This window comes from Anser brachyrhynchus (genome assembly GCF_964034855.1).
Source record: "Anser brachyrhynchus genome assembly, contig: SCAFFOLD_328, whole genome shotgun sequence".
NCBI classification, from domain to species: Eukaryota; Metazoa; Chordata; class Aves; order Anseriformes; family Anatidae; genus Anser; species Anser brachyrhynchus.
In genome coordinates this window covers 1-27,528 of record NW_027663686.1, presented here as the reverse complement: position 1 = coordinate 27,528, position 27,528 = coordinate 1, and the positions used below count along the sequence as shown (strand labels likewise).

Sequence of the window (27,528 nt, the reverse complement as noted above, 5' to 3'; positions counted from 1 at the left end):
CAAACGTTCCGCCCCTCGGGCGGGCCCACAGCGGGTCCCCGTAGCACCGGTGCCCCCCACCCCCGGTGTCCCCCCCTCCCATGCCCCTGCCCACCCCAACCCCCCCTCCCCGTGGCCACCACAAGGGGACGAAATCCCCCAGATTCCAAGCAGGGCCGCGGGTGGGGCCAGCAACACCCCCCACCCCCCACCTCCATGAATTTAAACAGACTCAAAATTCAACAGATTTGGGGTTTTTGCTCAAAAGTTATTTGTCTTTATTGATTATTTCAGAAACCATCAGCACCAAGCGAGCTTCAGGGCGCCGTCGTCTTCTTCACAGGCTGACGGGTGGCCACGTCCTGGAGCTGGGGGGAGGGTGCAGTGAGCAGCGTGGAAGCACCCCCAAAATTCCCCAAAATCCCCCCAAAACTGCCTCAGGGGGAACCACTCAATCAGGGGGATCAGCCTGGGGCGGTATCGTCTCATCCTCGGCAGCAGGACCCACCCACAAGCATCCTGTGCCCCCCCTAGAACCCCACTCACCAGGACACAGCCTTGGAGATCCTCGGGTGGGGGGCCTGGAAAAGCAGGGGGGGGGGGTCAGGGTCTCACCAGCCCTGCAGGACCCCCGGGGCTGTGACAGCCCCGCAGTTTTTCAGGTGTTTGTAGGATTTTTTTCAGGGGGGGTTCAAAGTGAGCTAGGTGGGCTCATCATTAAAACCGTGGGGAGCAATCCCAGCCCCACAGCAGCACCCCCCAAACACTCACCTCAACCCCCGAGCTCCCCCCGCACCGCATCTGGGGGCTCCTCAGCCCCCTGCTGTCACCCTGCGGGGACAGAAAGGGACGAGTCGGGATCACCCCCTGGCCCAGACACCCAGCATTCCCCCCCCCCCGTGCCCGTCCCAGCAGGGATCAGAGTCCGAGTCCTCAACAGCAGCGTTCAGCCGAACGAGATTCCTGAGGAATTCATCACGGCAGCAGGGACGGGCTGCGGGGTCCCTGCACCCCCCCGGCCCCTCACCTGCACAGCAGCACCAGGGCAGCTCCAGCTCAGCTCCAATCCTGGAAGAAACGCCCCCGTTAGCTCAGCACCACACCACGGTCACCCCCAGCACCCCAGCCCCGCATCCCCTCAGACCGTTCCCACAGAACGAGCCGTCCTCCTCTCCGGCCGCCGGCACCAGTGGGTTCAACCTTTGCAGGTTCTGGCGCCAGACGGGCAGTAAGACGCGTGAGGTTTTCCTCATCGGGGACAAAGAGCAGAATTTGATCATAAAAAGAGCTGGAAACTCACCATTGGCCCTCAGTCCGGGCCAGGCGGCTGTGGAGGGAAGGAGGGGTCAGCGCTGAAGGCAGCAGCGCAGCCCGGGCTGCCCGCTGCCGTCCGATCAGGGCTTTGGTAACTCGGATCTGCCATGAGACTCGTGTCGTCCAGCTCAGCGTGTCATCCCTTCGGACTGGCACCAGCCAGGCCCGCGCGCAGCAGGGGAGGCACACGCTTACCTGGGCCGGGGCGTCCCCGCTCCCGAGAGCTCAGCCTGCGGGAAGGAAAGCAGCCATGAGGCAGCCGGCAGGAGGGATGCTGCCACCGCTGGAACTGGAATTCCACTGAATTCCTGAGAATTCAAATGCCTGAGGTGAGGCACAGCCTATCGCCTGTACGCACCTGCAGGAGGAGATCCCGCTTCTGGAGGCACGAGAGGTGCTGCTGGAATAGGTAAATTAATTAGTAACAGTTCTGCACAGCCCCACACAGCCCCTTCCCCACAGGGCCCCTCCTGCCCCACAGTTCTCAGCACCGATCTGGCATCAGGGACACTCAGCCATATGCTTGTCCTGTGGTTCGTCACCGAACAGGGCAGGAGCAGCGATCCCTGGCTGCCCACCAGCACCCAGACCCCAGGGGCACCCACGCGGCCCAACAAAGGGGCAGAGAAAACTCCCCCGGAGCAGGCTGGATCTGCTCCTCTGCCTCAGGCTGAAGTTACACTGCCTCTGCCCTCCCAAGGGAAAAATTCCACACCCCTACCCTTGAAAAATCTCTTACAAAAAAAAAAAAACAAAGCAAACATAGCTCACCTGAAAAGGGACCACGTGCGCACATGGCTGATGAATTCCACACCTTAAAAAAATAAAAGGGACACTAAGCCGTACTGCATGCACAACAGGAGTAAGACATCAAACGCCCCCATCCAAGGGCACATGAAGAACATTTCACGTCCACGGTGCAACAAAGACACGCGCCGGGACACACCAGTGCCACTCAGAACCTTGTGAAAAGCTTCTCCACTTCACCATCAGAAAGAGAGAGTTCAGGAATCTCATCTTTGCAGCACTTCGCCCCCACCACAAAGCGGAGCACAGCCGTGCTCTAACACAGCGCCGCTGAGCAGCGAGCACACGTTTAATTCGCGGTCTTTTTAACAGAGCAAAGCATTCAGGCTCAGCGTTAAAGGCAAACTCACCTCTTTCAGCAAAGCCATATGGACGGCTGAACCTTTAAAAAAAGAGAAAAAACCGCGATATTAGGAACAATTAAGACAAACAAAAGGCCTTTAGCAAAGAGCGGGGAATACCACGGCCTCCCCCCAGGGTAAGGAGCCAGGGCAGGGCGCGCCCGCTCTCCTCAGAGGTGCTCTAAGCCTTCACACCGCGGTCAGCTCAGGTCTGTGAACGAGTTCATCACAGAGCGGGCCCCGCGCCGCGGCCCTGCCTCGTGCCCGCCCCCGGTAACGGGGCCTGCCAGCGCGGCGCCACGAAATGGCGGCCCCCGGGCGGAGCTCTCGCTGCCCAGCGAGCCAGAAGCTGCCCACGGGTACGTAAATTAAGGACGCGGTATCAGAAACCGTCCAGCTCCTGAAGAAAATGCCCCGAGCCACCCTGGCGGAAATAAAATCGGAGCGCGCACCTCAACCCCCTCCCGCTCCGCCGCCGCCGCCAACAAAATGGCCGTCGTGACCCCCCTCGCGCGCTTAAATAGGCCGCGGGTCATGCTGGGAGCGCGCGCCAAGAGATCGAGCCTGCGCACTGCGGCCCCCCGGCCCTGGGAAAAGGGCGGGAAAGGGACAGCGCATGCGCACAGCGCTGAGGGGGAGAGGCGGTGGGAGGGGCCGCCTGGGCGGGACTCTGACCAATGAGGTGGGCGTTGCCATGGTGTATGTAAATCAGGCCGGTGGGAGGGGCGGAGAGGCAAGGGGGCGGTGCTCATGCAAATAGAAGGAGGAAGAAATCCAATCAGCGCGCAGAGATGGACAGGAGGCTCATGGGAAGCGGGGCGGGGCAGCGTCTGGGGAGGAGGAGGGGCGGGGATATGCTAATAAAGATTCTACGCAGCCGAATGGGCTGCCGGGAGAGCTTCGCTGTAATATTTCGGAACTTCGTCTCGAAAACGCATTAAAAACTCAAAGAAGTGGATCGATATAGTGGGAAAAAAGAGGAGAGAGAGATAAAGGGGATAGTGAAATTCCACCGTGATATCGATGTGTGGGGGTCGTGATGGCGTTCTGCTGGAAAAGGCCATGAAAGGTTTGCCCCTTTCAACAGGGGCTGGTTAAAGAATAGTAGTGACGTAGTTACGTCATACGGCGTGCGGGGGGGGGGGGGGACCCGGTGGTTCTTTTGTGGTCGGTCTGTTCAGCCGTGCGTGGTGAAAGGGCTCCTGCCTCATTTTCCCCTCTTCTGGTTGTTACAATTGCCCCTGCTCGCCGCCCAGAGCCTCCGTCCCTGCCCCGCGGAGCAGCCCCGTGCGGCAGCAGCCGCTGTGCTCCGGCCTGTGACGGCACCGCCGCCCCCGCGGCGCACAACCGCCCTGCTGCACGCACGCACACGCTCCTCCGCTGAAAACCTTCGTCTTTAATAACGAAGCTCGGTGCCCAAAAGAGCCCCGTGACTGAGGGCTGTGGGCTTCGTGCCACACAACGCCCCTACGCCAGCACGGGGCGTAAGGCTGCGTCCTTTTGTACCGCCGGCCTCATGGCCGCCTGCAGGGCTAATGAGGTGTCTGGGCCGACGCCACCTGTGCCTCCTCCCACCCTGCTCGTGGTGCGCCAGGCGCGCTGACCCTTCCTTCAGCTCCGTCTCGGATGCCCCCCTAGGATGGCTTCTGTCTCAGCACTCCACTCGGGGTCCTGGCGGCGCAGCAGCGGGATGGGGGCTTCCCTCCGCTGCTGGATGACCAGCCAGGCCGTCAGCAGGCACCAGAGGAACACGTTGACCCAGGCTGATGCCTGTGGGATGAGGCACGGGGGGGGAGATGCGCAACATGCCCCCCCCACACTGACTCCTTGGCTTCCCGCGGCAGGGAGGGCTTCGGTGGCTGCCCACCCCATCGTACCTGCTCACCTGCGCACTGTAGAGGTTGCTGTAGAAGCGGCTTGGGCTGTAGGACACCCATGGCTTGTGCTCAGCCTCCTGACAGCTGCAGGAATCGAGAGCAGGCATGAGAAAGGGGGGGGGGGGACGCACGGGGGCAGCTGCAACACCACCCCCAGCCCGATCCTGCAGGGGTTTCCCCGGGCAGAGCTGCCCCTACCTGGCCAGCTGCTTGGTGTGCACGATGGAGGCACAGAGAACGTCCATTCCTGCGCGGAGGATGCAGGCTGAGACGAGGAGGAAGAGGAGGATGACAGCAGCCATGACCAGGGTGAAGGTGCGGCACGCACGGCTCCTGCAGGATTTGGGAGCAGCGTCAGCGGGGCAGGGACACTGTGGGGTGCCCCAGCCCCACGCCCCGCTCACCGATGAGGCTCATCTGCGCAGCAGCTGTAGAGGAGCACCGCGAAGCAGCACAGGGCTACCACGACGGAGACAGCCGAGACGAAGTAGCAGAGGGAGACGCGGCTGAAGGACCTGGGCACCAGCGCAGTCCCGTTCCAGCTCACGGCGCCGTAGAGTAGGCACTGGCCCCCGAACTCTCCCTGCGGATGGGAGGGTGTTGGGGGGGGGGTGCCTCGCGGTGACCCTGGGGGCTGCGGGGACCCAGCGGCACAGAGCAGCGAGGAGGAGGAGGAGGAGGGAGGAAGGAAGGACGCCCAAACCGCCCGTTCGGTCTCATACTTGTGTGACATATGGAAGGAACAGGAAGGGCTGGGGGTGCTCAGCATCCCCACACGTCCCAGCTTCCCCCCACGCCCCTGCACTGCAACCACAAACAGCTCCCTACGGGACCCGGCTGAGACGGGGCAGGGACGGAGCCCCCCCCACGGCAGCCCCACAGCTCCCCAGGGGGCATTGAGCCCCGTCCCACCCCCCCCGGTACCTGCGCCACGGTGAGAGCCGAAGCGCAGACGATGCCGCAGAGGAACACGGCCCCATGGAGGGCCAGCCCCAGCAGCCACGGGACAGACACCGCCATCTTCCCAGCCCGCTCAGCCCTGCCTCCTCCGCCCCACCCCTGCTCTGCCGGCTCGGGGCCGGGCTTTGGCGGCTCCCCAGTGCCGCGGGGCTCCGGCAGCTCCCAGCCTGTTTGCGGGACTTCGCCCAGGGGTGAAGGCAGAACACCCACCCGCCGTCCGCAGCGCAGCGATGGGGTAAATGCACACGTGGGGTGGGCGACGGAGCAGCGTCCGGCCACGGGACACCAAAGAGCGACCGATTTCACCGGGACAGGGGGCGGCAGCACCCCATCACCCCACCAAGGCCACAAACCCTCCACGCTGAAGAGCACCCGCTGCTTTATTAACTGCCCGGCTGGCACCGCAGCGACCGGCCGCGTCCTGCAGCATCCCCGCAGCGCCCAGGGCACCCACCGCGGGCTCGTCTCAGAGGAGGAGATGGAGGGAGTACTCGGCGCGAGCCCAGCGCCGCGCTGGCCGGGCGGTGCGGCCGATCATGGGCAGCTTCTGGGCGTAGCGGGAGACGTGGCCCGGGCCGTGGTGCTGGGGGAAGCTGGTCTGGAAGAGGCGGCCCCGGCAGCGCCGACCCGCCTGGCGCCCCGCAATGACGAAGCTGAAGCGGGGGGCACCGCGGGGGGCGAAACGGCATTTCTGGAAGACGTCGCGGGCCCCTGGCCGGTGGCCGGGCTGCCGTGCCGTGCCGCGGGCACGGGGCAGGCTGGTGGAGCGGTGCAGCGCCGGCCGGGGGCTCTCCTCCTCAGGCGGGCTGGCGGCGGCGCTGGCCGTCAGCTGCGGCATCTTTCGGGCCGCCCCCTCGCCCCCAAACGCCAGCGGCTCCTTCTCGGGGGTGCCGGGGGGCGGTGGCAGTGGGGCGGGGGGCCGCAGCCCCGTGCCGAAGCGGGCAGCCAGGCTGTCGCCGAAGAAGTCGTAGAGCTCGCGGTACATGTCGTGCAAAGAGAGGGCTGGCGGCGTGAGGGCCGCCGAGGGGCCACCGCCGCCCCCCAGCTGCAGCAGGGGCCGGCCCAGGCCCAAACCCGCCTCGGCCGGGGGGTCCGGCCTGGGGCTGTGCCGCGGGGAGCCCTCCAGCTGCTGGCCGGCCGCCTGCTGGGCCTTCATCTTCAGCAGCCGCTCGACAGCCACCTGGGGAGGGAAGCAGCGCCGCGTGCACGAGGGGGGAACCCCCTTGTCACCGAAGGGCGGTTCCCGAGTGCCCCCGGGCCACTCACCAAGATGGCACCGTAAACTTTGTGCCCGTCCGCCTTCACCTGGGCGTTGGAGACCGAGTAATCATCCAGCACGGCCTGCAGGTTGGCCCAGTAGGTGGAGAGGTGCGGGTAGAGGACACGCTCCACTGCCTGCAGGGACAGGGGCAGTCGGGGGGTGCGTTCGAGGGGCAGGGGCCACGGAGGGGCAGCGCTGCGCCCCCCCCCCCGGACCCCGCTCACCTTCCAGCCCAGGGCGTGCAGCCCCACCACGGCGCCGTAGTGGGAGCAGAGAGGGCGCACGGGGTCGGCCAGCACTTTCTGGAGGGAGAGGAGAATCTGGTGGTAGAGGCCGCTCACCAGATCGCCGTGGGTCCTGCGGGTGACAGGGCGGACCCGCTCCAGTCCCCAGTCGCCCCTGGGGACGGCGCCAGCCCCCTGGGGGACCCGGCGAGGGCACCCCCCTCACCAGAAAATGCGGCTGAGCAGCATGGCGGCGTAGTCGCGCAGCGTCCAGTGGTCGTTGAGGGGGTTGATGGAGGCGGCCAGGGGCTCCAGGGTGCAGTACATGACGCTGCTGATGAGGCTGCGGACGTAGGAGCCCAGGCAGAGGTAGGGGTTCTGGATCAGGCTGCGGGCGATGTGCAGCAGCCGGTTCAGCTGCTCCAGGTCGTGGCTCACCGACTTCACCTGGGGGAAGGGGGGGGCGTGGGGGGGCTCAGCGTGCAGCTGCACCCCCCCCCAAATAAGAATCCTGTCCCGACGCGCTCACCCCGCTGACCACGTAGACAAAGTAGGGCAGAAGGGCAGCGATCTTGGAGTTGCTCTGGAGGTCCTGCAGGGCCACCTGCAAGGAAGCCGAGGGGTCAGCCCTGCTCCCGGCGGGTGGGGGGCACCCTCTGGAGACCCCCTACCCCACCCCCCCCCTCAAAGCTCACCTTCATTAGCTGGGGCTCATCCCCCAGCACAGCCCGTGTGACGTGCTGGTAGTACTTGAGCAAGTCGTCGGTCAGCGTGGAGACGGCGCTGGGCACTGCCGGGGAACGGCGTCACGGGGGGGGGGGCCCGTCCGCCCCCCGGTGCCGTGGGGGGCCACGAGCCCCCCCGCCTCCCCCCTGCTCCTTACCGGCTCCCTGCGGCTCCAGGTTGCCTTTGCCATCCAGGTAGGACACGTGCACTGCAAAGGAGCGTGGCGGCGGCCCCGAGCGCTCAGCCCACGCCAGGCAGCGGAGCCAGGGGGAGCACCGGGAGGGGCACCGGGGGGGGGCCCTCACCTCGCACAGCCGTCTCGGCGCAGCCCTTGGGGATGTTGGTGGCCAGGGCCAGCTCCACCAGGTTGACCTCCCGGTCCTCCTGGAAGTACAGCTCGCCCTCCTTGATGGCCCGGAAAGGCAGCGCGTCCTGGGAGCCGTAGCCACACACGGCCTGCGGGGACAGGCGGTGGTGGGGCAACGAGATCCCCCCTCCGGTAACGGGCCCGGTAACGGGACCCCCCCCCCGGGGGGCCGAGCGGGACCCGCAGCACCCACACCTCCACGTTGCTCCAGCGCAGCGCCCGGTTGAAATCCTCCACGGTGAGCTTGCGCCGCCTCGTGTGCTTCATGAACTGCGAGCTGTTCTGCAGAGGGGGGGCGATCTGTCAGCGTGCCCGGTACCGGCTCCGGTAACGGTAACGGCGCCAGCACCGACACCGGTTCCAGCGGCAGGGGAAGGGCCCGGCCGTACCTGCGTGGCCTCCCGCAGCCGGTAGCAGACGTCCTCGGCCAGCAGCGCCGCCACCTCGTCGCTGAGCTCCACGCCGGCGCTCTCCGCCATCAGCCGCACCGACTCCCGGGGCAGCTCCACGAAGCGCCGCTCCTCCCGCTCCGCCATGGCGCCGGCGCGCCCGCCCCGCCTGGCCCCGCCCACCGCGGGGCGGGGCTATGCAAATGAGAGCCGAGGGCGGGCCCCCAAGGGGGCGGGGGCGTCCGGAGGCGGGCGAGCCAATGGGGCGGGATATGCAAATAGACGGCGGCGGCCGGGGGAAAGGGGGCGGGGTTATGTTAATTAAGGACGCGCGCCCTTCTCGAAAGGGGCTGACGGGAGCCCCGCCGCCAGGGAAACGGGGCTCGGCGGGGCGGGAACGGAGGGAGACCGGGAAACGGAGGCGTTGGGACACGGTGCAAGGGGCGGAGAACACGGGGAAGGCATGGGCTGAACAGGCCAGGCGGCCTCGTCGTGAGTGCAGCAGTGGGGGTACGCGATGAGGCCGTGCCGGGGAACTATAACCCTTTCCGGTGTCCCTGCTGTTACTCGGGGGTCGCTTCGGTGCTGGCGACGTCATTAAAATATTACCGGAGCTGCCCAGATCCCACTCACACGCTCTCGCTTCATCACCATCGCTGCTCCAAAGGGGGCCTTTATTGTACAAAGCGTAAAAAAAATAACCTAAGAAATCCGCGCCCCTCAGCTCTGGGGGGCTGCGCCCGGCCCCCAGCCCAGGTGCCGCCGCAGGGCAGAGGGCAGGAAGGCCTGCAGGAAATGGAAGAAGTCCCTGAAGAGCGGCCCCGGGGCCGGGCTCGGGGCGAGGCGAAGCAGCACCCGCGGCTCCCGCTGCGTCCCTCCCGCCAGCCGGGCGCTGGCCTCGAAGCGGAGCAGCGGCTCGGGCGGCCGCGCGGCTCCCTCGTGCTGCACGATGGCCTCCGACACCTTCTGCTCCAGCTCCAGCGGGTCCCCGTCGGGCTCCTCGGGGCTGGCCCCGTGCAGCAGCTGCCGGCGCAGCCGGCGGCGGCCCGTCCACACGCGGTGCCAGACGGCGCAGCTCCAGCTCGCCGCCACCTCCTCCTCCTCAGGGCCGTTCACCCGCGGCCTCTTGGCGCCGGGCAGCGCAGCGCTGTCCGTCCCGTCAGGCTGGGGCCGCTTGGAGCCCACCGGCGGCTGCAGGGGTTCCTCCTCCAGTCCCGCGGCATCGCCGCGTGGCTCCTCACCCAGCGCGGGGTCCTCGGGGAGGCTTTGCTCCGCTCCAGAGCCTCCCACCTGCTTCTGCGGCTTCCCCGGGGCGCAGCCGCACTGGAGGACGTCGCGCAGCACGAAGGCGATGGCGGCGCAGATCTCCTTGAACCCGCAGCCGCCGGGCTCCTCGCAGAGCTGCTCAGGGGGACGGGTGGCAGCCAGAGGGATGGAGATGAGGAAAGAACCGGCGCCTGCCCCCGGCTCCACGGCGCCCGGCTGGAAGAGCCGCGCCAGGCCCCAGCCCCGGCCCTTGGTGGACTTGCGGCAGTACTGCAGGCTGCGGCAGTACTTGGCGGCGGCGCGGCAGCAGCGCCCCAAGCGCGACGCCGTCTTCTCGTTGACGTTGGCCGCCACGTTGTGGCTCAGCTCGAAAGGGTCCTGCAGGTTGAGGGACCCCAGCTTGAAGGGCTCACCAACCTCCGGCAGGGGCAGCGCCCGGCCCTCCCGCAGCGACACCACTTGCCCTGAGAAGTCGAAGTCCCCGAAGACGCGGAAGAATTCGGCCAGCAGCGAGCCTGGGGGAGGGAGGCAAGCAGTGAGGGCAGCGCCTGGGTCCTCAGCCCCACCGCCTTCCCCCGGCCCCGTTCCCGAAAGCTCACTGGGGCTCTCGCTGTTGGCGCTGGGTTCCAGCAACGCCGCATCCCGGGGGAAGCTGCAGTCCCAGCCGGCCACCACGACGCGGTCCTCGTCCCCTAAATCAAAGCAGTCCTAAAAAAACAGCCCTGCCGGACGGACAGACGGACAGATGGAGAGCCTTACCTGCCAGCTCACGCAGCCGAGCGACCGTGGGCAGCACCAGGGGGCTGCGCGTCTGCAGGAAGAACAGCACCAGCAGCGTCAGCGCGTAGTTGGTGAGAAGGGGGCCGCCCCCGGCAGGGTTTCCTGAGGGGGGGGGACAGCGTCAGAGCAGCCCCACGCGTGCCCCCCACCTGCCAAAGTCCCTGCTGAGCCCCCGGCCACGCTCACCCGCCAGGCCCTGCTGCTTGGCCCACAGCCGCACCGCGTAGACCAGCGGCCGCACGCGCTTGTCCGCCTCGCCACAGAGCCGCAGGAACTGCGTGTTGTGCAGCGCCAGCCTGTGGGGACGGGGGTGTCACAAAATGGGGGCCAGGCGCGTCCCCGGGAGGGGAACGACGGAGCCTCCGCCACCCCCGCGCGCCCCCAAAACCTGTTGTCGATGGAGATGTCACCCGCCAAACCCGACTGCTTGTGGCTGAATTTAACGACGGGGCGGCGGGCGGTGGGGACGGCCCGGACGCGGCGCACGCCTGGCACGCAGCGGCGCAGCACGGCCGCCACCAGCTCCAGCACCTCCGGCGGCGAGGCCGACGCCAGGTCGATGTCGCTCAGGATGGATTCCTCTGCCCCGGGATCGCCGGAGGATCCGGCCCCGGGGGCTCCCCGCGCTGACGTCTGGAGGGATTTGGTGGGCTCCAAGTCGAGGAGCAGGTCCAGGTCGCAGCCGTGGGCATCGAAGCCATTGACGGAGGAGCCGAAGGGCAGCACGGCGCAGCCTGGGCAGGAGGAGACGGTGCCCGTGGTCGCACGACGGCCGCACCACGCGCTCGCACGCCGGGCAGGAAACGGGGACTCACCGGGGAAGAATTCGGAGAAAACCTCCTGGAAGAGCGTGACCAGGAGGTGCCGCAGGCGACGCTCGCCCTCGCTCAGCTCCAGCAGCCCCACCAGCTGCTCCATCTGGGCGTCCACCTGCGGGGAAAAGCCTCGTCACCGGCCCGCGGAGACCCCGCACGCCCCAAAAAACCCCGCTGGCCCTCGGACATCCCTCCCCGTTCCCCAAGGGACCCCCCTCGCTCCTTGAGGGACCCCAAATCCCCTGCGGGGACCTCCCACGAAGGATCCCGAGCGCCCCCGGCCCCGCTCACATCTGCGGCCTGGCACAACGCCTGCTCCAGCTGCCCAGCACCGAGGGGCTCCCGGCGGGCGCCGCGTCCCGGCGAAGGGCGGGCGAAATCTTTTTGCTCCCGGGGCCGGACGCGGAGGCTCCGACCGGCCAAAGCGTGCTGGGGCTGCGCCAACGCCCGCTCCCGGCTCGCCGCCTCCCGCAGCTCCACGATGGCGTAGGCGCCCTACGGGGGGGGGGAGAACCGTCAGCCCCCCCCCGGGGCTCCCTCCCGGTTCCCGGTGCCCCCTCCGGTTCCCGGTACCTTCTCCTTGTCCATCACCACGGCCGCCACCTCCCCAAAGGCCCCGAAGTAGGCGGCGAGCTCCTCGGCCGCCGTGCCCCGGGCGAAGCCGCTGACGAAGAGGCTCCGCTGCTCCTGCGCCCGCCGCTCGGCCCGGAGGCTCCGCAGCCGCTGGTGCTTCTTCCCCCGGAGGTGCTCGGCCAGGCTCGGCCCTGGCGCGGTGCCGTTAACCCGGTGCGGCCCCGGTGCGGCCCCGTACGTCCGCTGCCCCCCCCCCCCCCCCCCCGGTGCCCCCTCACTCACGGTTGGCCGCCGCCACCTGGCACAAGCGGCAGCGGAACCCGCCCCGCGGCAGCGGCTCCACGTCCGGGTCCGCCTCCGGGGGCAGCTCCGGGGCCGGGCTGGGCCCCGCCGCCGTTACCGGCTCCGGGCCCGGGCCGCTGCCCCCGTCCATGGCGGAGAGACAGCCCGCGGCTTCCCCCAAAGGCACTTCCGGTCGGTTTCCAGGGCACTTCCGGTCCGCACCGCCGGAATCCCCCCTGCAGCGGTCCGTCCGCCTTCATCTCCCCCGGAAACCAGACCCCTCCCCCCCCAGCACAAAGGTTCCGCCCCGGAGGTTCTGCCCCTCCCGGTACCGGCGGCGAGGGAGGACGGGGAGGGGGGACGGGGGGGGGGAAGGGGGGGCCAGGCGCATTGAAGAAAAGCCGTCGGTTTATTTCCTGTCGCTACAGAACCGGGACAGCCCGAGATACAAAACCGGGGGCGTCGCTCCACGTACAAAAGGGTCCCGCGGGGAGGAGGAGGGGGGGGGGAGGGCAGCGTTCCCCCCCCCGCCCCAAAACCGCGCGGTTTCTATGGAAATAAAAAAAATACAAAAGGGACGCGGCGAGGGAGGAGGGGGGGGTCAGTCCTCGAGGACGATCGGCTCCGAGGTGCTGGCGGGGTGGGGGGGCGCGGGAGGCGCCAGGGCCCCCCCGGGCCGCAGGGGCAGCCCCGGCTTCACCTTGAGGGGCAGGTTGGGGCGGCGGGCGGCACGGCGCAGCTCCAGGTGGGTCAGCGCCTTCCGCAGGGCCCTGGGGGCGGGGGGGGGAAATGGGGTGAGAAAGTGTGTTTTTGTGTCTTGGGGGGGGGGAGCCCCCCCATGCTCCTCCGCGCCCCCCCCCCCGGCCCTACCTGGTGTCCTTGGTGGCCACGAAGACGACGGGGTTCGGGGCGTCGGCGGGGTTCAGCTTCTGGCGCTTGCTGGCGGGGGGGGGCCCAGCCCGCAGCCCCCCCGCCAGGGGCCGCCCATTGGCCGAGAAGGGGACCCCCGAGGCCCCTACCTGCGGGGGGGGGGAGAGGGGGGTGGAGCTCCCATCAGGCCCTGCCCACCCGCTTTGGCCTCCGCCAATCGCGAGCCGCCCTCCCTCTCCCGGCCTGCCCACCTGCAGAACATCAATCAACTCCAGGACCTGTCAATCACTCCCACGTGTCAATCACCCGCAGGCCACGCCTACTCCCGAACACCCCCCATCATGCCCCATCCCCTTCCCACAGGCCCCGCCCCCTGCCAATTACCCCAAGCCCCGCCCCCCAGCCCGGTTCCCGTAGCCCCACCCCTGTCAATCACACCCAGGCCCCGCCCCCCCTCAGGCCCCGCCCCCCCTCAGGCCCCGCCCCCCTCAGGCCCCGCCCCTTGTACCCGGGGGGGGCGGTGGCCCTCGGCGGCCCCCTCGTAGCCCCGCTTGCCCACGAGCCCCGCCAGCCCCCGGCTCTGGCTCAGCTGGTTGCGGTTGATGGGGGTCTTGGTGCCCCGCGGCGTCTTCGGCTTCAGGGGGGCCTGCGCCGCTGGGGGGAGAAGGGAAGGGGGGGGTGGGGGGGGGTCAGGGGGTGCTGCCCCCCCCCCCAACACAAGGTACGGACCCCCCCCCCAAGGTCCCAGCCCCGCAGGACGCAGCCAGCCCCCTGCCCTACAGCCCCCCCAAATCCTTCTGTAAGTCCCCAGGGCCTCCGGGCCAAGCCCCTAATCCCTTGGGGGGCAGAAGGGGGCCCCCAAATCCCGCTCGGGGCACAAAAGGGGGCCCCCAAACCCCCTCCAAACCCCATGGGGCGTAGAAGGGGACGCCCCAAGCCCCCCCTCGGGGCACAGAAGGGGGCCCCCAAACTCCTCTAACCCCCTAAAAGCACAGAAGGGGGCCCCAAAAATCCCATGGGGGGCAGAAGGGGGCCCCCCAGCCTCCTTGGGGCACAGAAGGGGGCCCCCAAAAATCTCTCAGGACACGGAAGAGGGCCCCAAACCCTCTCCAAGCCCCTCAGGGGACAGAAGGGGGCCCCAAAAACCCCCCTTGCGGCACAGAAAGGGGACCCCAAACCCCTCCAACCCCTCAGGACACCGAAGGGGACCCCCAAACCCCCCTCGGGGGACAGAAGGGGCCCCCAAAAATCCCTCGGGGGACAGAAGGGGACCCCCAAACCCCCCTCGGGGGACAGAAGGGGCCCCCAAAAATCCCTCGGGGGACAGAAGGGGGCCCCCAAACCCCCCTCGGGGGACAGAAGGGGCCCCCAAAAATCCCTCGGGGCACAGAAGGGGACCCCCAAACCCCCCTCGGGACACAGAAGGGGCCCCCAAAAATCCCTCGGGGGACAGAAGGGGGCCCCCAAACCCTCCTCGGGGCACAGAAGGGGGCCCCAAAAACCCCTCGGGGCACAGAAGGGGGCCCCAAAAATCCCTTGGGGCACAGAAGGGGGCCCCCGCGCCCCCCCCAGCCGCTCACCCAGCTCCTTGACGATGGCGGCGAGGGGCAGCCGCGCCAGCGGGTGGATCTTGAGGGGCGCCTTGGCGGCCTTGGGGAGCCGGATGGAGCCTGGGGGGAGGCACGGGGAGGGGCGTGAACCCCAAAGACGGGGCGCCCCCCGCCCCGAAACAACCCCACAACCCCCCCCCGAAGCCTACACTCGGCCTTGATGGCGTTGGCGTTGATGGGGGCGTAGGGGCGGCGGGCGGCGCGGCGCGGCTGCAGGACGTCGCGGCAGAGGCGGCGCGCCAGGCGGGTGAGGCGGGTGGTCTGCAGCAGGAACGTCTGCCGGTTCTTGGCCAGCAGCTTGGCCCGGCTGGCGCTCGTGGTGTAGGGCGAGAGGCTCTGCGCCTCGGGGCGAGACAGGTGCCCGCGGGAGTGAGGCTCCTGGGGGAGGGGGGACAAACGGGGTTGGGGGGGGGGGGGCGCGGCGGGAATCCCCCCCCCAGCGCCGGGTACCCCCCGCCGGGGCTCACCGAGGCGCTGCGCGCCGCCCCCTCCAGCTGCGTCGGGGTCTTCAGCCCCCCGTACTTCTTCCAGTAGATCCAGCACGAGGCGCAGAGGCGGCACTGCATGTTGGGGGGGCCCCAGGCGTACCACTGGGCCGACTGGGTGGCTGGGGGGGGGGAAAAAAGCATGAAGAAACCCCCTCGGGCAGCAGGACCCCCCCCTCAAGCTCTGCTGCTGGCCCCAAACCACCCCCAGCCCCCCAAGCCCTGCCCCACAGCCCCCCTGCTGCCCCCCCCAGCCCCAACACCCGCTCCAATCCCCCCTCCGAACCCTTCCGACCCCCCCGAAATCCCCCCCCCCCCCAGGCCCAAACTGACTGTGGCAGCTCTCGCAGGTCAGCCCCTTCTGGAAGCCGGCCCCGTTCATGCCGGGTTTGGAGCCCACCGAGATGATCTGGTTGGGGTTCGGCTTCGTGCTGGGGGGGGGGGTGGGAGGTGAAAAGGGGGGGGTCAGGGGGTGCCAGGGGGGCCTCTCCTCTTCCTCATGCCTTCAGAAAGGCCCCTGCCGCCCCCCCCCCAACTCACTAGGTGGGGATGTACACTTGCTTCAGTTTGCTGTCCGCCTCCGCCGCCTTCAGCCTCTTCTGCGAACAGATAAAGAATTAAAACCGGGGGGTGGGGGGACGGGGAGGTGCAGTCGCCCCCCCCAAAACCCCAGAGGCTGGGGGGGGCGGGGGGGGGCACGTCCTCACCTGCTGGATGTAGCGGTCGGTGGTCTTCCACATGTAGTAGAACTGCACGATGCTGGCCAAGGATTTCCACGGCAGCTGCGGGGAGAGGAACGGAGCGGGGTTTCGTGCCTGAGGGGGGCGGGGGGAAGCTCCCGGCCCTAAATCCGCCCCCCCCAAACCGCCCCGGGGGGCCCTCCCGCGGCTCACGAAGTCCTGCCGGATGTCGTTGAAGTCCTTGCCGTACTTCTCGAGCGCCTCCTCGAAGAGCATGGCCTCGGAGGCCGACCACTCCTCCATCTCGTCGCGGCACAGCACCGGCCCCCCCTGCGGCACCAGCGTCGACATGGCCTTGGCCAGGTCGTAGCCGTTGCGCTGCAGCGTGTCCATGGCGTGGAACTGGGGGGGGGGGAAGGGGCACGAGAAATCACCGGGGAGCCCCCCCAAAAATCTCAAGGGGATCCCCCGGAGCCGGGGGGGGGGGGAACGTGGGACCCCCCCTCCCCGCGCCTCACCAGCGTGATGTCCCGCGAGGCCGCGGCCGCGCTCATGTGCAGGCTGGGCTGCCGGATGGAGCTGCTGCAGTCCAGGGCACGGGCGAAGGTCCCGACGGCCCTGGAGGGGGGGGGGGAAATGGGGGGGGTCAGCGGGGACCCCCCCGTGCCCCCCCATCTCCCTGTGCCCCCCCCATCTCCCTGTGCCCCCCCCCTTTCCCCCGTCGCGGCCCCGCTCACCGCGCCACCACCAGGAACTGGTCGATCTGCCGGTCCGTCAGGGGGTTGTCGGGGTCCCACACCTTCATCTCCATCTTCTGCTGGTTCCTGTTGTCCGACTCGCCTTGGGGAAGGGCGGGAAGGTGTGGTTTTTTTTTCGGGGGGGGGCCGGGCGGGCAGAGAAGCCCCCCCCCAGGGCGTGGAGCCCCCCCACCTTCGGCCAGCCGGTCGGGGATCTCCGCTTGGTACTTGCAGCCCACCCGGATCTCGCCCTGGTCGGCCAGGAGGGTTTTCTGGACGGGGTCGAAAACCAGCGAGTAGAAAAAACAGTCCTGGGGGGGGGGCGTGGGGGGGGCGGAGGGGGGTGAAAAAAAAGGCAGGGAGCTCAGCTGCGTGCTGGGGGCACGGTTTTAATCCCCACCCCCTCCCCCAGGGACCGCGAAGGGCTCACCTCCTTCTCCAGGTACTGGCCCAGGATGTCGGTCTCGTTGAGCAGCGTCACGCTGCACTTCCCCCTGGGGGGGGGCGGCACAAAAAGAAGGAGGAGTTAAAAAGGTGGGGGGGGGGGCACGACCCCCCAGGCAGAGCAAAGGGCCCCCCCCCACCCCAGGAGCCCCCCCCGGCAGCCCCGCACCGTATGTGGGTGGCCGGCAGCGACTCGAACTGCCGGGAGAGGAAGAGCTCGCGGTGCTTCAGCTGGTGCCGCTGCTGCTCCGTCATGGGGGGCTGCTTCGACTCCTCCTCGAACTCGCCTCGGGGGGGGGAAAAAAGGGATGGGGGAGGTCAGAGCCCCCCCCCCCAGTGCCAACCCGCCCCCCCCCCAGGCAAAGCATTGTTCTCCCGGTGCCCCCTCCCTCGGATTTTGGCAGCCTCAGGGTCCCGGAGGGGGAATAAAAAAAAAAGGGGGGGGGGGGCACAGCCCAGCTCGTTTCACGCAGCAAAACCCCCGGGGGGGGGCACAGATCCCCCGGCAGCCCCCCCAGGAGGGTTGGAGACCCCCCCCCCCCCCCCCCCACCATCAGGGCTCTGGGACGGGGAGCCAAGAGCAGCCCCCAGGGGGAGCAGCGAGCCAGGCTCTGCCCCCGCCGCCCCCCAGCCCCAGGGGGGGGCAAAAAAAAAAAAGGGGGGGGGGCAGAACCACGGCCTCCCCCCTCCCCGTGACCCCCCCCCCCCCAAAAAAAAACTCACGGGCGTTGCTGTCGGCCAAGCTGTTGAGGCTGCTGGAGATGTCGCGGCGGCGGAAGAGGCACACCACCTTGGCCTCCACATTGCCGTTGGCAGTCTGGGGGGGGAAAAAAGGGGGGGGGGGGCGCACAAAATTAATTTAGGGACCCCCCCCCCCACCCCGAAAAAAGAAGTACGGGGGGGGGGGGGCGCTGGGGGGGCTGCTGCTCGCCTTGTTGAGCTCCTCAATGCGGCGGACGAGGTAGGGGTTGCTGGAGGAGTTCTCGAAGTAGACGTAGTCTGGGGGGGGGAACGGGGGGGCGGTGAGGGGGGGGGGGCGCGAGGAGCCCCCCCCTCTTTGTTCTAAGTGCCCCCCCCACACCTTTTAAGCACCCCCCCTTTTTTTTCCCCCTCGCACACAAGGGGGGGGGGGTCCCTTTGCAGCCCCTTCGCTGCTCGGGGGCACGGGGGGGGAGCTCCTGGGTGCCCCCCCAGCCGTGCCCTCCCCCAGGACACCCCCCCCCCAAAATCCCCTTTGCCCCCCCTCAAAAAAAAAACAGGCCCCCCCCGTCCCCTTTTTGGGACCCCCCCCTTTTTTAGGGCCCCCCCCCTTCCCTTCTTGAGGCCCCCCCAGTTTTGGGGACCCCCCGCCCCCCCCCTTCCCGGGGACCCCTCCCTATTTGGGACCCCATCCGTTTTTGGGGACCCCCCCCCATTTTGGGGACCCCCCCCATTTTGGGGACCCCTCCTCCCCTTCCTGGGGACCCCTCTTCTCCTTCTTAAGCCCCCCCCCCCCTTTTCCAGGACCCCTCTCCTTCTTGGGGGCTCCCCCCTTTTGCCCCCCCCTCCTTTTTTTGGGACCCCCCTCCCTCTTGGCCCCCCCCCCTCCCCTATAAGGGGCCCCCCTTTTTGGGGATCTCCCCTCCCCGAGGACCCCCCCCCCTCCTTTTTGGGACCCCCCTCCTTCTTAGGACCCCCCCCTCCTTCGGCCCCCCCCTTCTCCTTTTTGCCCCCCCCCTCCCTTCGTGCCCCCCCCCCCTTCTTGGGGACCTCCCCCTCTCGTTTTCGGGGTCCCCCCCCCCCTTTCACGGAGCCCCCCCCTCCCCGAGGACCCCCCCCCCCTTTCCCCCCCCCTCCCCTTTTCGGCCCCCCCTCCCCTTTTTGGGGACACCCCTTCCCGGGGACCCCCCCCCCTCCATTTTGGGGTGTCCCCCCCTTTCTCGGAGCCCCCCCCCCCCCTTTCTCAGAGCCCCCCCCTCCCCTTTCTGCCCCCCCCCCGCTGTTGCCCCCTCCCCTTTTTACCCCCCCCACCCCCTCCCCTCCCCTCCCCCTCCCCCTCCGCTCCCCTCCCCCCCTCCCCCCGGCCCCGGCCCCGGCCCCCCCCCGCCGCCCCCCCGGCCCGGCCCCGCCGCTCACCGCCGACGCGGTACATGTTGGCCGCCATGGCCGCTCGGCTCGGCCGCGCTACCCCCGGGCCGGGCCCCGGCCGCGCTTCATCGCCTCCCGCTCCCGCCGCCTCCGCACCGGCACGAGCCCTTCGGGCGCCTCCGGAGCCGCTCGGCTCTTTCCGGAAGGCCTTCGGGGGTTTCCGGAGAGGCTCGGCTGCTTCCGGAGAGGCTTCGGGAGCTCGCGGAGAGGCTCGGCTGTTTTCGGCACGGCCTCGCTACGGCCTCGGGAGCTTCCGGAGACGCTCGGCTGCTTCCGGAACCGCTTCGCTACAGCCTCGGGAGCTTTCGGAAAGGCTCGGCTGTTTTCGGCACGGCCTCGCTACGGCCTCGGGAGTTTCCGGACACACTCGGCTCTTTTCGGAACGGCTCCGCGGCCGCCTCGGGAGCTTTCGGAGAGGCCTCGGAAATCTTCGGAGGGAGCTCGGGAAGAGTTCGGGAGCCTCCGGAGCGGTCTCGGCTCGCCTTCGGGTTCTTCCGGAAGGGCCTCGGTAAGTTCCGCCGGAGCCCCGAGCGCTTCCGGACCGCGGTTCGGGTATCTCCGGAACACCTTCGGGCCGCCTTCGGGCCTTTCCGGAACCGACCCCCCCCCCCCCGCCCCCCGAGCGCTTCCGGCACGGAGCCGTTCCATCTCCCGCCGCTTCCGGGAAACGGGCGGCCGCTTCCGGGCATGGACCGGAAGCGGGGCCCGGTAACGGCGGCAGGAAGCAGGCGGGGAGCCGGGCGCCTGCTCCAAGGCTTTATTTGAGGGGGGGGGCGGGGCCCCCCCTGGTCCCGCGTCGGGGGGTAACGGGGGCGGCCCCGGGCCCGGCTCAGCGGGGCTCCGCGGCCCCCCCGGGGGGCTCGGGGCAGCGGGCGGGCACCGGGGGCCCCCCCAGCACCCGCCACTGGAAGACGCTGGTGTCCTTGCCCCCCAGCGACACCAGGTGCCCGTCGTCGTGGGTGAAGCGCACGTTGGTGACGTGGCTGCCGTGGCCCCCGTAGACGTGGCTCGGTGCCTGTGGGCCGGGAGGGGGGCGTGTGGGAGCGTGCACACGTGTGCGGGGGCGTGCGCGTGCACGTAGGAGCACGTGGGAGCGTGCACACGCATGTGAGAACGTGTGGAAGCGTGCACGTGCGCGTGGGAGCATGCACACGCGCATAGGAGCGTGCACACGCGCGTGGGAGCATGCGCACGCGCGTGGGAGCATGCACACAGATGCGGGAGCACGAACACACGTGTGGGAGCGTGTGCAGGGACGTACGAGCATGCACGCACATGCACGAGCATGCACACGTATGTGGGAGCGTGCACGTGGATGTAGGAGCGTGCACACACACGCAGGAGCGCGTGCATGCGTGTACATGCGTGGCTGAGCGTGTAGCTGCACGTAGGAGCGCGCGCATGCGCGTGAGCGTGCACACGCAGAGGGGGACGCCTACATACGCGTGCGCGCACACGTATGAGCACGCGTAGGTGTCTATGAGCGTGCGTGCACACACACGTGGGTGCACGTGCACAGCCCGGCACACGCGTGTGCGCGCGCCACGCGACCGGCCCGCTCCCTGGGGCGCACGCGCGCGTCCCCGTCCTAAGCACACCCCCAGCACCACCCTGCCCCCAAACCCACCCCTTCCCCGCCGCCCCTCCACGTGCACACCCCGCCCCCCCGCCCTTGCACACGCGTTGCACGCGCACTCACACACACACACACCCCCCCCCACCTTGGGCCGGGCGCAGGGGTACTGGAAGAGGTGCACCTTGCAGAAGTCGTCGGCCACGGCCACCACGCGCTCGTGGTGCGAGCGGCACAGGGAGTTGATGTCGGTGCCGTCCGAGCCGTCGGGCCAGACACCTTGGGGGGGGGGGGGGGGGGAGACAGCTAGGTGAGCCCCCCCGCCCCCCCAAAATCCCCGGACCCCCCCCCGAAATCCCCTCACCGAAGACGTGGAAGCCCAGGACGCAGGTGTAGGACGCCCACTCGCGGTCCCGGCTCTCGAAGCGGTTCCGGAGGAGTTTGCAGCCCCCGGCGACGTCCCCTGCGGGGGGGGGGGGGGGGATAGGGTTGAGCGAGACCCCCCCCCTCGTGCCCCCCCTCCAATTTTTTGCCCCCCCCCCACCCCGTTGCCTGCTTACAGTAGAGGATCTCGTAGTCCCCCGAGTTGGACATGACGAAGTGGCCGTCCTTGGACCAGTCCAAGTGGGTGATGAAGCTGGAGTGCCCCTGGGGGGGGGCAGGAGGGGGCGTTGAGGACAGCAAAGGGGGGGGGAGTCCGTTTCCCACCCCCCCCACGTAAAAAAAAGCCCCCCCCCCCTCACCGTGCAGCGCCCGAAGCGGGTGTACTTGCGGCCGCCCTCGGCGACGCTGTAGATGTAGATGACGTTGTCGTGGGAGCCGATGGCCAGGAAGGAGCCGTCTGCGGGGACCCCAACGGGGGTTTTTTAGGGCTGGGGGGGGGGCGTTTAGGGCTGGGGGGGGGGGACACACAGGGTGACCCCCCCCCCCCCCGAGGGGATGGGGCCGGGGCTCACCGGGGGAGAAGCGCACCACCGAGAGCTGCTCGTTGCCGTCCGAGCCCCCGGCCAGCGGCTGCTGCGTCTCCGTGTCCAGCACCAGCCACCTGCGGGGGGGGGGGGGGACACCACGGGCGGGGGGGGGGACACACGGGGTCGGGGGGGGCTCCCCGTGCCTCGTCCCGTTCCCGCCCCCCCCCCCCCCAAAAAAATCCCCGTCACTCACCGCCCCGTCAGCAGCCCCACGGCCACCACCTGGCCCCCGGGGTGGAAGTCGGCGCAGAGCCCCGTGTCCTGGGGGGGGGGGGGGGGGGGACACACAGGACATCAGGGCCCTTTGTGGCCCCCCCCCCAGCCCCTATTTAACCCCCCCCCCCCGCCCCAAAAATTTACCTCCAAGGCCAGGCTCCAGGCCAGGGCGTGCTCGTGCCCGTCCCACAGGCAGAGCTGCCGGTCGTGGCCGCAGGTGAGGAAGAGGCAGCGCGAGGGGTGGGTGGCGAGGCCCCAAACCTCGTCCGTGTGCCCCTGGGGGGGGGAACAACGCGGGGGGGGGTCACCGTGAGAGCTTCCAGAAGAAGGGAGACCCCCCCCCGGCTCCTGCCCTACCCCCCCGGGCCCACCTGCACGATGGGGGTGAAGCCGTCGGCCAGCGTGCCCCGCAGCAGCGCATTGCGCGTGGTCCCCACCAGCAGCTCCTCGCCCGGGCCCTCGGCGATGGTGCGCACGGCGCCGAACCGCTCGGGGAGCTGGGGGGGGGACGGGGGGGGGACAGCGGGGAGGTCAGGAGGGACCGGGATGGGATGGCGAGGACAGGAGGGGACGGGGTGGGACGGGGGGGGGGGGGTGTGAGGGCGTCACCCCGAGCCCCCCTTCCCAGTCCCGAACCGCTCCGGGGTCTGGGGGGGGGGCGCGTCGCGGGGTCCCGGGGCAGGTTTCCGGGTCCCGAGGGTCCCGAGGGTCCCGAGCCCCCCCCCCAACCTCGGCCTCCTGCAGCAGGGCGAGCGCGGGGCTCCAGCTCAGCACCCGCCGGTCCTTGCCGCCGCCGCTCAGCACCGTCCCGTCCCGCCGGCGGCACAGGGCGAAGACGCTGCCCTCGTGCGCCCGCGTCTGCTGCCCGATCTGGTACGTCTCTGCTGGGGGGGGGGCGTGGGGGGGGGTCAGCCTCGTGGAGCCCCCCCAGACACACACACAGCTCCCCCATGCCCCCCCCGTGTCCTCCCCGACCCCAAACCTTTGCCTCCTTTCCCCGCCGGCCCGGCGGCGCGGGTCCAGGTCAGGATGTTGCCCTCGGAGTCGCCGGTCAGCACGTCGCCGGCGGCGTCGAAGACGAAGCACTGGATGAATTTGGGCTTCTTGTATTTCTGGGGGGGGGGGGGGCGGAAAAAGGGGACAAAAGGGAGCAGACGGTGGGGGGGGGTGCGAGCCTGCCCCCCCCCCCCCCCAGCCCCCCAGCCCCCCCCGGGTGCCCCCCTCACCCCAAAAATGCCCTGCTTCTTGGTGAGCGCGGCCCCGCTCCAGGTCCAAAAGTAGACGTGGGACTTGCCGCTGGTGATGATGCTGCCGCTGTCCTGCGGGTTGAACTCCACCGACAGCACCGACTCGTTGGTGCTCTGCGGGGTTTGGGGGGGGGCTGTGAGGGTGCCCCTTTATGTCCTGACCCCCCCCCCGGCCCCCCCTCCTCACCTTGACTTCTGCCAGCTTGGTGCCGCGGGCGCAGTCCCACACCGACATCATGTGCTCGTTGGAGTCGTCCACCACGCAGAGGTGGGCGCCCTGGTCCTGGGGGGGCGACGCGAGGGGTCGGGGGGGGACGGGGGGACGGGGGGACGGAGGGGGGGGGACGGGGGGATGGGGAGACGGGGACGGGAGGACGGGGGACGGGGGGGACTGGGGGGTGGAAGGATGGGGGGACGGGGGGATGGAGGGACGGAGGGATGGAGGGACAAGGGGACAGGGGGATGGGGGAATGGAGGGACAGGGAGACGAGGACAAGGGTTGAAGGGCTGGGGGGACAGGGGGATGAGGATGGGGGGGATGAGGGACGGGGGGACGGGGGAATGGAAGGACAGAGGGACAGGGAGGTGGGAGGGACAGGGGGACGAGGATGGGGGGACAGAAGGACAAGGGGGCAGTACGGGGACCGAAGGGGCAAGGACTGGGAGGCAGCGGGATTGAGGGACAGAAAGACAGGGGGATGAGGGGACGGGGGGACAGAAGGACGGGGACAGAAGGACGGGGGGAAAGGGGGACAGAAGGACGGGGACAGAAGGACGGGGGGCCAGGGGGCTGCGCACTCACGGCCGTGGAGAAGGCGAGGGAGCCCACGCCGCGCTCGAAGCTGCCGAGGCCGATCTGCTGCAGCGTCAGCAGCGTGGCCGAGTCCCAGATGTGCACCACGGGCTGCAGCGGCTGCGGGGACCAGGGCACGGTTGTGGGGGCGGGGGGGGGGGGATAAAAATGGGGGGGGGGGGGAGAAGGAAACGGGGACGGGCACGGGGTCCCGGGGCTGGGGACACGCGTAGCCCCAGCCCCGTTACCTTGCCGTCCTTGTCGACGCCGGCCGCCTGCCCCGTGGCGACGCGGAGGCGGTCGGGGTGCACGGCCAGGCTGCGGGGAAGCGGGGCGGTGAGGGGGGGGGGGAATTAAGGGGATGGGGACCCCCGCCCCCCCCCGCGCCCGGGGCTTCACCAGCGCACGCAGTCGCTGTGGCGCAGGTAGTGGCGCTGGCGGCGGTGGGGGACGTGCAGCAGGACGACGACGCAGGCGATGAAGTAAACCAGCTCGCCCGACGCCAGCACGTGGAGGTTGGAGCGGCTGTCCCGGCCCCGGTACCCGTAGCTGGAGCCGAGTTAAGGGGGGGCGACGGGGATGGGACCCCCCCACACACTGCCCCCCCAGAGGGGGACCCTCAGGTGGGGACGGGATGGGGACGGGGAGGGAATGGAGGACCCCGAAAGGGGATGGGGACAAGCAGAAGGGGTTGGGGACAAGGACGGGATGGGGACGGGGACGGGATGGGGACGGGGACAGGATGGGGACGGGGACGGGACGGGGACGGGATGGGGACGGGGACCCCCCCCCAAAAGGGCACGGGGACAACGAGGTGGGGTTGGGGATGGGCAGAGTGGGGATGGGGACGCCCAGGGAGGCACAGGGACGACCAGAAGGGGTTGGGGACAAGGACGGGATGGGGACAGGGACCCCCAGAAAGGAATGGGGACGGGGTGGGGGTCCCCAGGTGGGGTCAGGGACCTCCAGCCAGGCACGGGGACCCGGAGGAGGAGGACGGAGACCTGGAGAGGGAGACAGGGACGCGGACAGGGACCCCCGGGTAGGGTCGGGGACCCCCAGGTAGGGTTGGGGACCCCCAGGTGGGGTCGGGGACCCCCTGTGCGGGGTCGGGGACCCCCCCAGCGGGGTGCCCCTCCCCAGGTAGGATACACCCAGTCGAGCTGCAGGCGCTCGGGGGGCAGCTCGGCGCGCAGCCCCACGTAGGGGCCCAGCCCCGAGGGCACGTACATGGTGATGGGGCGGCCCCGCAGGAACATCTTCACCGACACCCCCTCTGTGGGGCAGGACGCCGGGGGTCAGCCCCCCCCCGGCCCACCCCCACCGCGTCCCCCAGCCCTGCCCCACAGCTGGCAGGAGGGGGGGGGGGCACGGATGGATGCCCCCCGGCCTCACCCAGGTTGTAGTTCGCACGGCGTGACCCTGGGGGGGGGGGGGGGAAAAGGGTTACGGCCCCAAAATAAAAACCCCAAAACCCCCAAATTTTGTGTCTGTTCCCCCCCCCCCCAGCACCCACCTGGGCTCATGACGGGCTCCTTGGGGCGGCTGCGAGGGAGAGGCAGCGTCAACGGGGGGGGGTTTGGGGGGTGGGGGGGGGCGTGGAGGTGTGGGGTGGAGGAGGGGGTGCGGGGGAAGTTTAGAGGTGCGGGGGGGGGTTGGGGATATGGGGGGGGGAGCTGCAGGAGGGGATGTGGGAGGTGCACGGGTTTAGGGGTGCGGGGGGGGGCGCAGTGCGGGGTTCTGGGTGTGCGGGGGGGGCTCAGGGGGGAAATGGGGGCGTGGGGAGGGATGTGAAGGCGCGGGGGGGGGGGTGAGAGGGTGGAGGGGGGGGGTCGGGGTGCAGGGGGGCCCCCCACCTCTCGGGGCTCCCCACGGGCAGCAAGAGGTTGGCGGACGAGGCCGCTTTCCTACTCAGGCGGCGCCGGGGGCTGGAGCTGCCGGAGGAGGAGCTGTGCCTGCGCAGGCTGGGGTCCGGGGTGGGGGGGGACGTGGGGTGGGGGGGGGGTGGGGGGGGACACGGGACGACACGGGGGAAAATGGGGACACGGGGGGGGGAAACGGGGATGTCGGGTGACACAGGGATGCGGGGGGACACAGGACAGAGGGGGGGGGGCAAGGGGAAGGGGGGACACACCATCAGCGAGGGGTCGAACCCCCAATTTCCTCCCCCTCCCCAAATCCCCCCCCCCTCAACCCCTGAATTCCAGCCCCGATGCCCCCCCCCCAGACCCCAGGCCTTCCCCCCTCCCCCCCCCCGCAGCCCTGAGCCCCCTCCCCGCAGCCCCCTCCGGCCCCCCCATCCTCACAGCTCTTTGCGGGCACCCTGGGGGGCCGGGCTGGGGGCTGCCGGGGGGGATTCGGGGGCCGGTGGCTCCGGGGAGGCCGGGGACGGCGCCGGGGGGCAAGGGGGGGACCCCGGGGGGGGGCGGCTCTTGGGGTCCCCCCCGGTCCCCGCCGCCTCCAGGCGCCACGGGGGACCCCTCGTCCGTCTGCGTCCCCACGCTGACGCCATGGGGGGCGGCAAGGGGGGGCCGGGGGGGGCCCGGCGGCGGCCGGCGGCACGAAGGGCTCCGGGAATGGCACCGTTGGCTGTGGGGTCGAGGAGGGGGGGGGGGAAAGGGGTCAGAGTTTGGGACCCCCCCCCCCCTCCACCACGCAGCCCCCCGCAGACCCCCAGGGGGTCCAGAGGGGGACGTGGGTGCTGCGGGGGGGGCGGGGGGGGGGGGGGGGGGTCATACCCAAGTGCTGGGGGTGTACTGTGTACCGGGGGGGGGGTCCCGGGTGCCGGGGGGGTCCCGGGGGGGGGTCTCACCGTGGGGCAGGTGCCGCAGCAGGCGGGGCAGGTGCTGCTCGTAGAGGCCGAGGCGCCGCAGCGCGTCCCCCAGCGCCGCCTTCACCAGCGCCAGCTCCTCCTCGAGCCGCCGCAGCCGGGGCTCCAGGGGGCCGGGGGGGCCGGGGGGGGGCCGGGTCACCTGGGGGGGGGGGGACGGGGACACGGGGTGAGACAGCACCCAAAATTTGGGGGGGGGGGGGGGGCTTCCTTCCTTCCTCCCCCCCCCACCGTGGTATCCTATGGGCCCAGGTGTGGCAGCACCCCTAGGTGCGCAGCGTGCCCCCCCCCCCCCCCAGGTACCTGGGTGCTCCCTAAATATGCGCCCCCCCCCCCCCCCCCAGGTGTGCCCCCCCCCCCATAGTGCCCCCCCCCCTCAGGTGTGCCCCCTCCCAATAGTGCCCCCCCCCCCATAGTGCCCCCCCCCTCAGGTGTGCCCCCCCCCCCTCCCCGCGCCTCCCTTAGGGCCCCAGGCCCAGCCGAGCCCCCGCGGCTCATTAGCAGCAGCGCTAACGAGGGCGGCTGACACATTTTATGCGGGGGGGGGGGCCCTTTCCTGGGCCCTGTGCTGGTGCCCCCCCCCCCACAGAGTGCCCCCCCCCCCCCCTTTCCCACCGCCCCCCCCCCCCTCACCACGCTCCGGCTCGGGCTCCATGGCGGCCGCCGGGCCCACGCCAGGCCTCGGCCGCGGCCTGCGGCTCCTCCGCCGGCCCAGGAAGCGCCGTGGCGGCGCCGAGTCATTTCCCCTCCGCCGCTGGGGCCTGATCCTGCCCCCCCCCAAAAAAAACCTTGTGGGCGGCGGCGGGGGGGGGGGGCACACCCCACTTTTCCCCCCCCCCCCAGCCCCAAAATCCCCGATCCCCCGGAGCCGCCCCGACGCGGGGCTGAAGACCCCCGTGTGCCCCCCCCCCCCCCTCATCTTTTTGGGGTGTTTTTTTTTTTTTCGGGGGGGGGAATGGTGGTGTTAGCACAGGGTGCCCCCCC

The 27,528-nt window shown here is 70.1% G+C and overlaps 6 protein-coding genes across 11 annotated transcripts; all 6 read right to left on the bottom strand.

Annotated features, from left to right (window-relative positions):
* Positions 1-226: 226 nt before the first annotated feature.
* Positions 227-3,113, bottom strand: LOC308187033 (uncharacterized protein). Of its 4 annotated transcripts, none has more exons than XM_080609186.1 (10): positions 2,942-2,992; positions 2,451-2,484; positions 2,065-2,107; positions 1,652-1,693; positions 1,489-1,523; positions 1,280-1,306; positions 1,007-1,047; positions 751-810; positions 526-560; positions 227-347 (listed from the first exon to the last, which is right to left on the bottom strand). In XM_080609186.1, the coding sequence occupies exons 1-10, from the start codon at positions 2,975-2,977 to the stop codon at positions 317-319; spliced, it is 384 nt and encodes a 127-aa protein (XP_080465312.1). In that variant the 5' UTR covers positions 2,978-2,992; the 3' UTR covers positions 227-316. The 4 variants fall into 4 exon arrangements, 3 of the variants coding, with proteins under 3 accessions (XP_080465312.1, XP_080465313.1, XP_080465311.1); XM_080609187.1 differs by having other exon boundaries at positions 1,652-1,690; XR_013944421.1 differs by lacking the exon at positions 1,652-1,693 and having other exon boundaries at positions 1,280-1,395; positions 1,489-1,601; positions 2,942-3,113.
* Positions 3,114-3,817: 704 nt separating this feature from the next.
* TMEM179B (transmembrane protein 179B) lies at positions 3,818-5,397 on the bottom strand. Of its 2 annotated transcripts, none has more exons than XM_080609184.1 (5): positions 5,243-5,397; positions 4,723-4,901; positions 4,517-4,651; positions 4,319-4,402; positions 3,818-4,211 (listed from the first exon to the last, which is right to left on the bottom strand). In XM_080609184.1, the coding sequence occupies exons 1-5, from the start codon at positions 5,336-5,338 to the stop codon at positions 4,172-4,174; spliced, it is 534 nt and encodes a 177-aa protein (XP_080465310.1). In that variant the 5' UTR covers positions 5,339-5,397; the 3' UTR covers positions 3,818-4,171. The 2 variants fall into 2 exon arrangements, with proteins under 2 accessions (XP_080465310.1, XP_080465309.1); XM_080609183.1 differs by having other exon boundaries at positions 4,327-4,402; positions 5,243-5,390.
* A 238-nt stretch (positions 5,398-5,635) lies between these two features.
* Positions 5,636-8,477, bottom strand: TAF6L (TATA-box binding protein associated factor 6 like). The gene is made up of 10 exons (XM_080609182.1): positions 8,246-8,477; positions 8,052-8,138; positions 7,795-7,945; positions 7,647-7,697; positions 7,459-7,553; positions 7,293-7,367; positions 6,990-7,210; positions 6,764-6,896; positions 6,545-6,673; positions 5,636-6,458 (listed from the first exon to the last, which is right to left on the bottom strand). The coding sequence occupies exons 1-10, from the start codon at positions 8,390-8,392 to the stop codon at positions 5,745-5,747; spliced, it is 1,803 nt and encodes a 600-aa protein (XP_080465308.1). The 5' UTR covers positions 8,393-8,477; the 3' UTR covers positions 5,636-5,744.
* A 423-nt stretch (positions 8,478-8,900) lies between these two features.
* On the bottom strand, positions 8,901-12,216 carry TUT1 (terminal uridylyl transferase 1, U6 snRNA-specific). Its single transcript, XM_080609179.1, has 9 exons — positions 11,962-12,216; positions 11,680-11,870; positions 11,398-11,601; positions 11,107-11,221; positions 10,680-11,025; positions 10,478-10,587; positions 10,271-10,393; positions 10,111-10,203; positions 8,901-10,026 (listed from the first exon to the last, which is right to left on the bottom strand). The coding sequence occupies exons 1-9, from the start codon at positions 12,110-12,112 to the stop codon at positions 8,966-8,968; spliced, it is 2,394 nt and encodes a 797-aa protein (XP_080465305.1). The 5' UTR covers positions 12,113-12,216; the 3' UTR covers positions 8,901-8,965.
* Positions 12,217-12,351: 135 nt separating this feature from the next.
* Positions 12,352-19,076, bottom strand: MTA2 (metastasis associated 1 family member 2). Of its 2 annotated transcripts, none has more exons than XM_080609181.1 (18): positions 18,903-19,076; positions 17,719-17,786; positions 17,511-17,604; positions 16,957-17,074; positions 16,774-16,837; positions 16,537-16,615; positions 16,344-16,446; positions 16,125-16,224; positions 15,820-16,008; positions 15,634-15,708; positions 15,467-15,525; positions 15,260-15,357; positions 14,909-15,048; positions 14,591-14,819; positions 14,412-14,501; positions 13,340-13,485; positions 12,832-12,980; positions 12,352-12,731 (listed from the first exon to the last, which is right to left on the bottom strand). In XM_080609181.1, exons 1-18 carry the CDS (start codon positions 18,928-18,930, stop codon positions 12,563-12,565), a joined length of 1,998 nt encoding a protein of 665 aa, XP_080465307.1. In that variant the 5' UTR covers positions 18,931-19,076; the 3' UTR covers positions 12,352-12,562. The 2 variants fall into 2 exon arrangements, with proteins under 2 accessions (XP_080465307.1, XP_080465306.1); XM_080609180.1 differs by having other exon boundaries at positions 16,537-16,654; positions 18,903-19,075.
* Positions 19,077-19,657: 581 nt separating this feature from the next.
* EML3 (EMAP like 3) lies at positions 19,658-27,340 on the bottom strand. Its single transcript, XM_080609178.1, is given in 25 exon segments — positions 19,658-19,929; positions 20,636-20,766; positions 20,852-20,950; positions 21,048-21,135; positions 21,231-21,328; positions 21,444-21,532; positions 21,652-21,719; positions 21,819-21,950; positions 22,046-22,171; positions 22,404-22,555; positions 22,657-22,786; positions 22,901-23,035; positions 23,109-23,204; positions 23,724-23,834; positions 23,963-24,032; positions 24,114-24,263; positions 24,867-24,990; positions 25,110-25,136; positions 25,231-25,259; positions 25,571-25,678; positions 26,021-26,139; positions 26,141-26,284; positions 26,287-26,303; positions 26,527-26,686; positions 27,178-27,340. Coding segments are annotated over 25 exon segments (2,697 nt in total). The 5' UTR covers positions 27,286-27,340; the 3' UTR covers positions 19,658-19,743.
* Between the last annotated feature and the right edge of the window lie 188 nt (positions 27,341-27,528).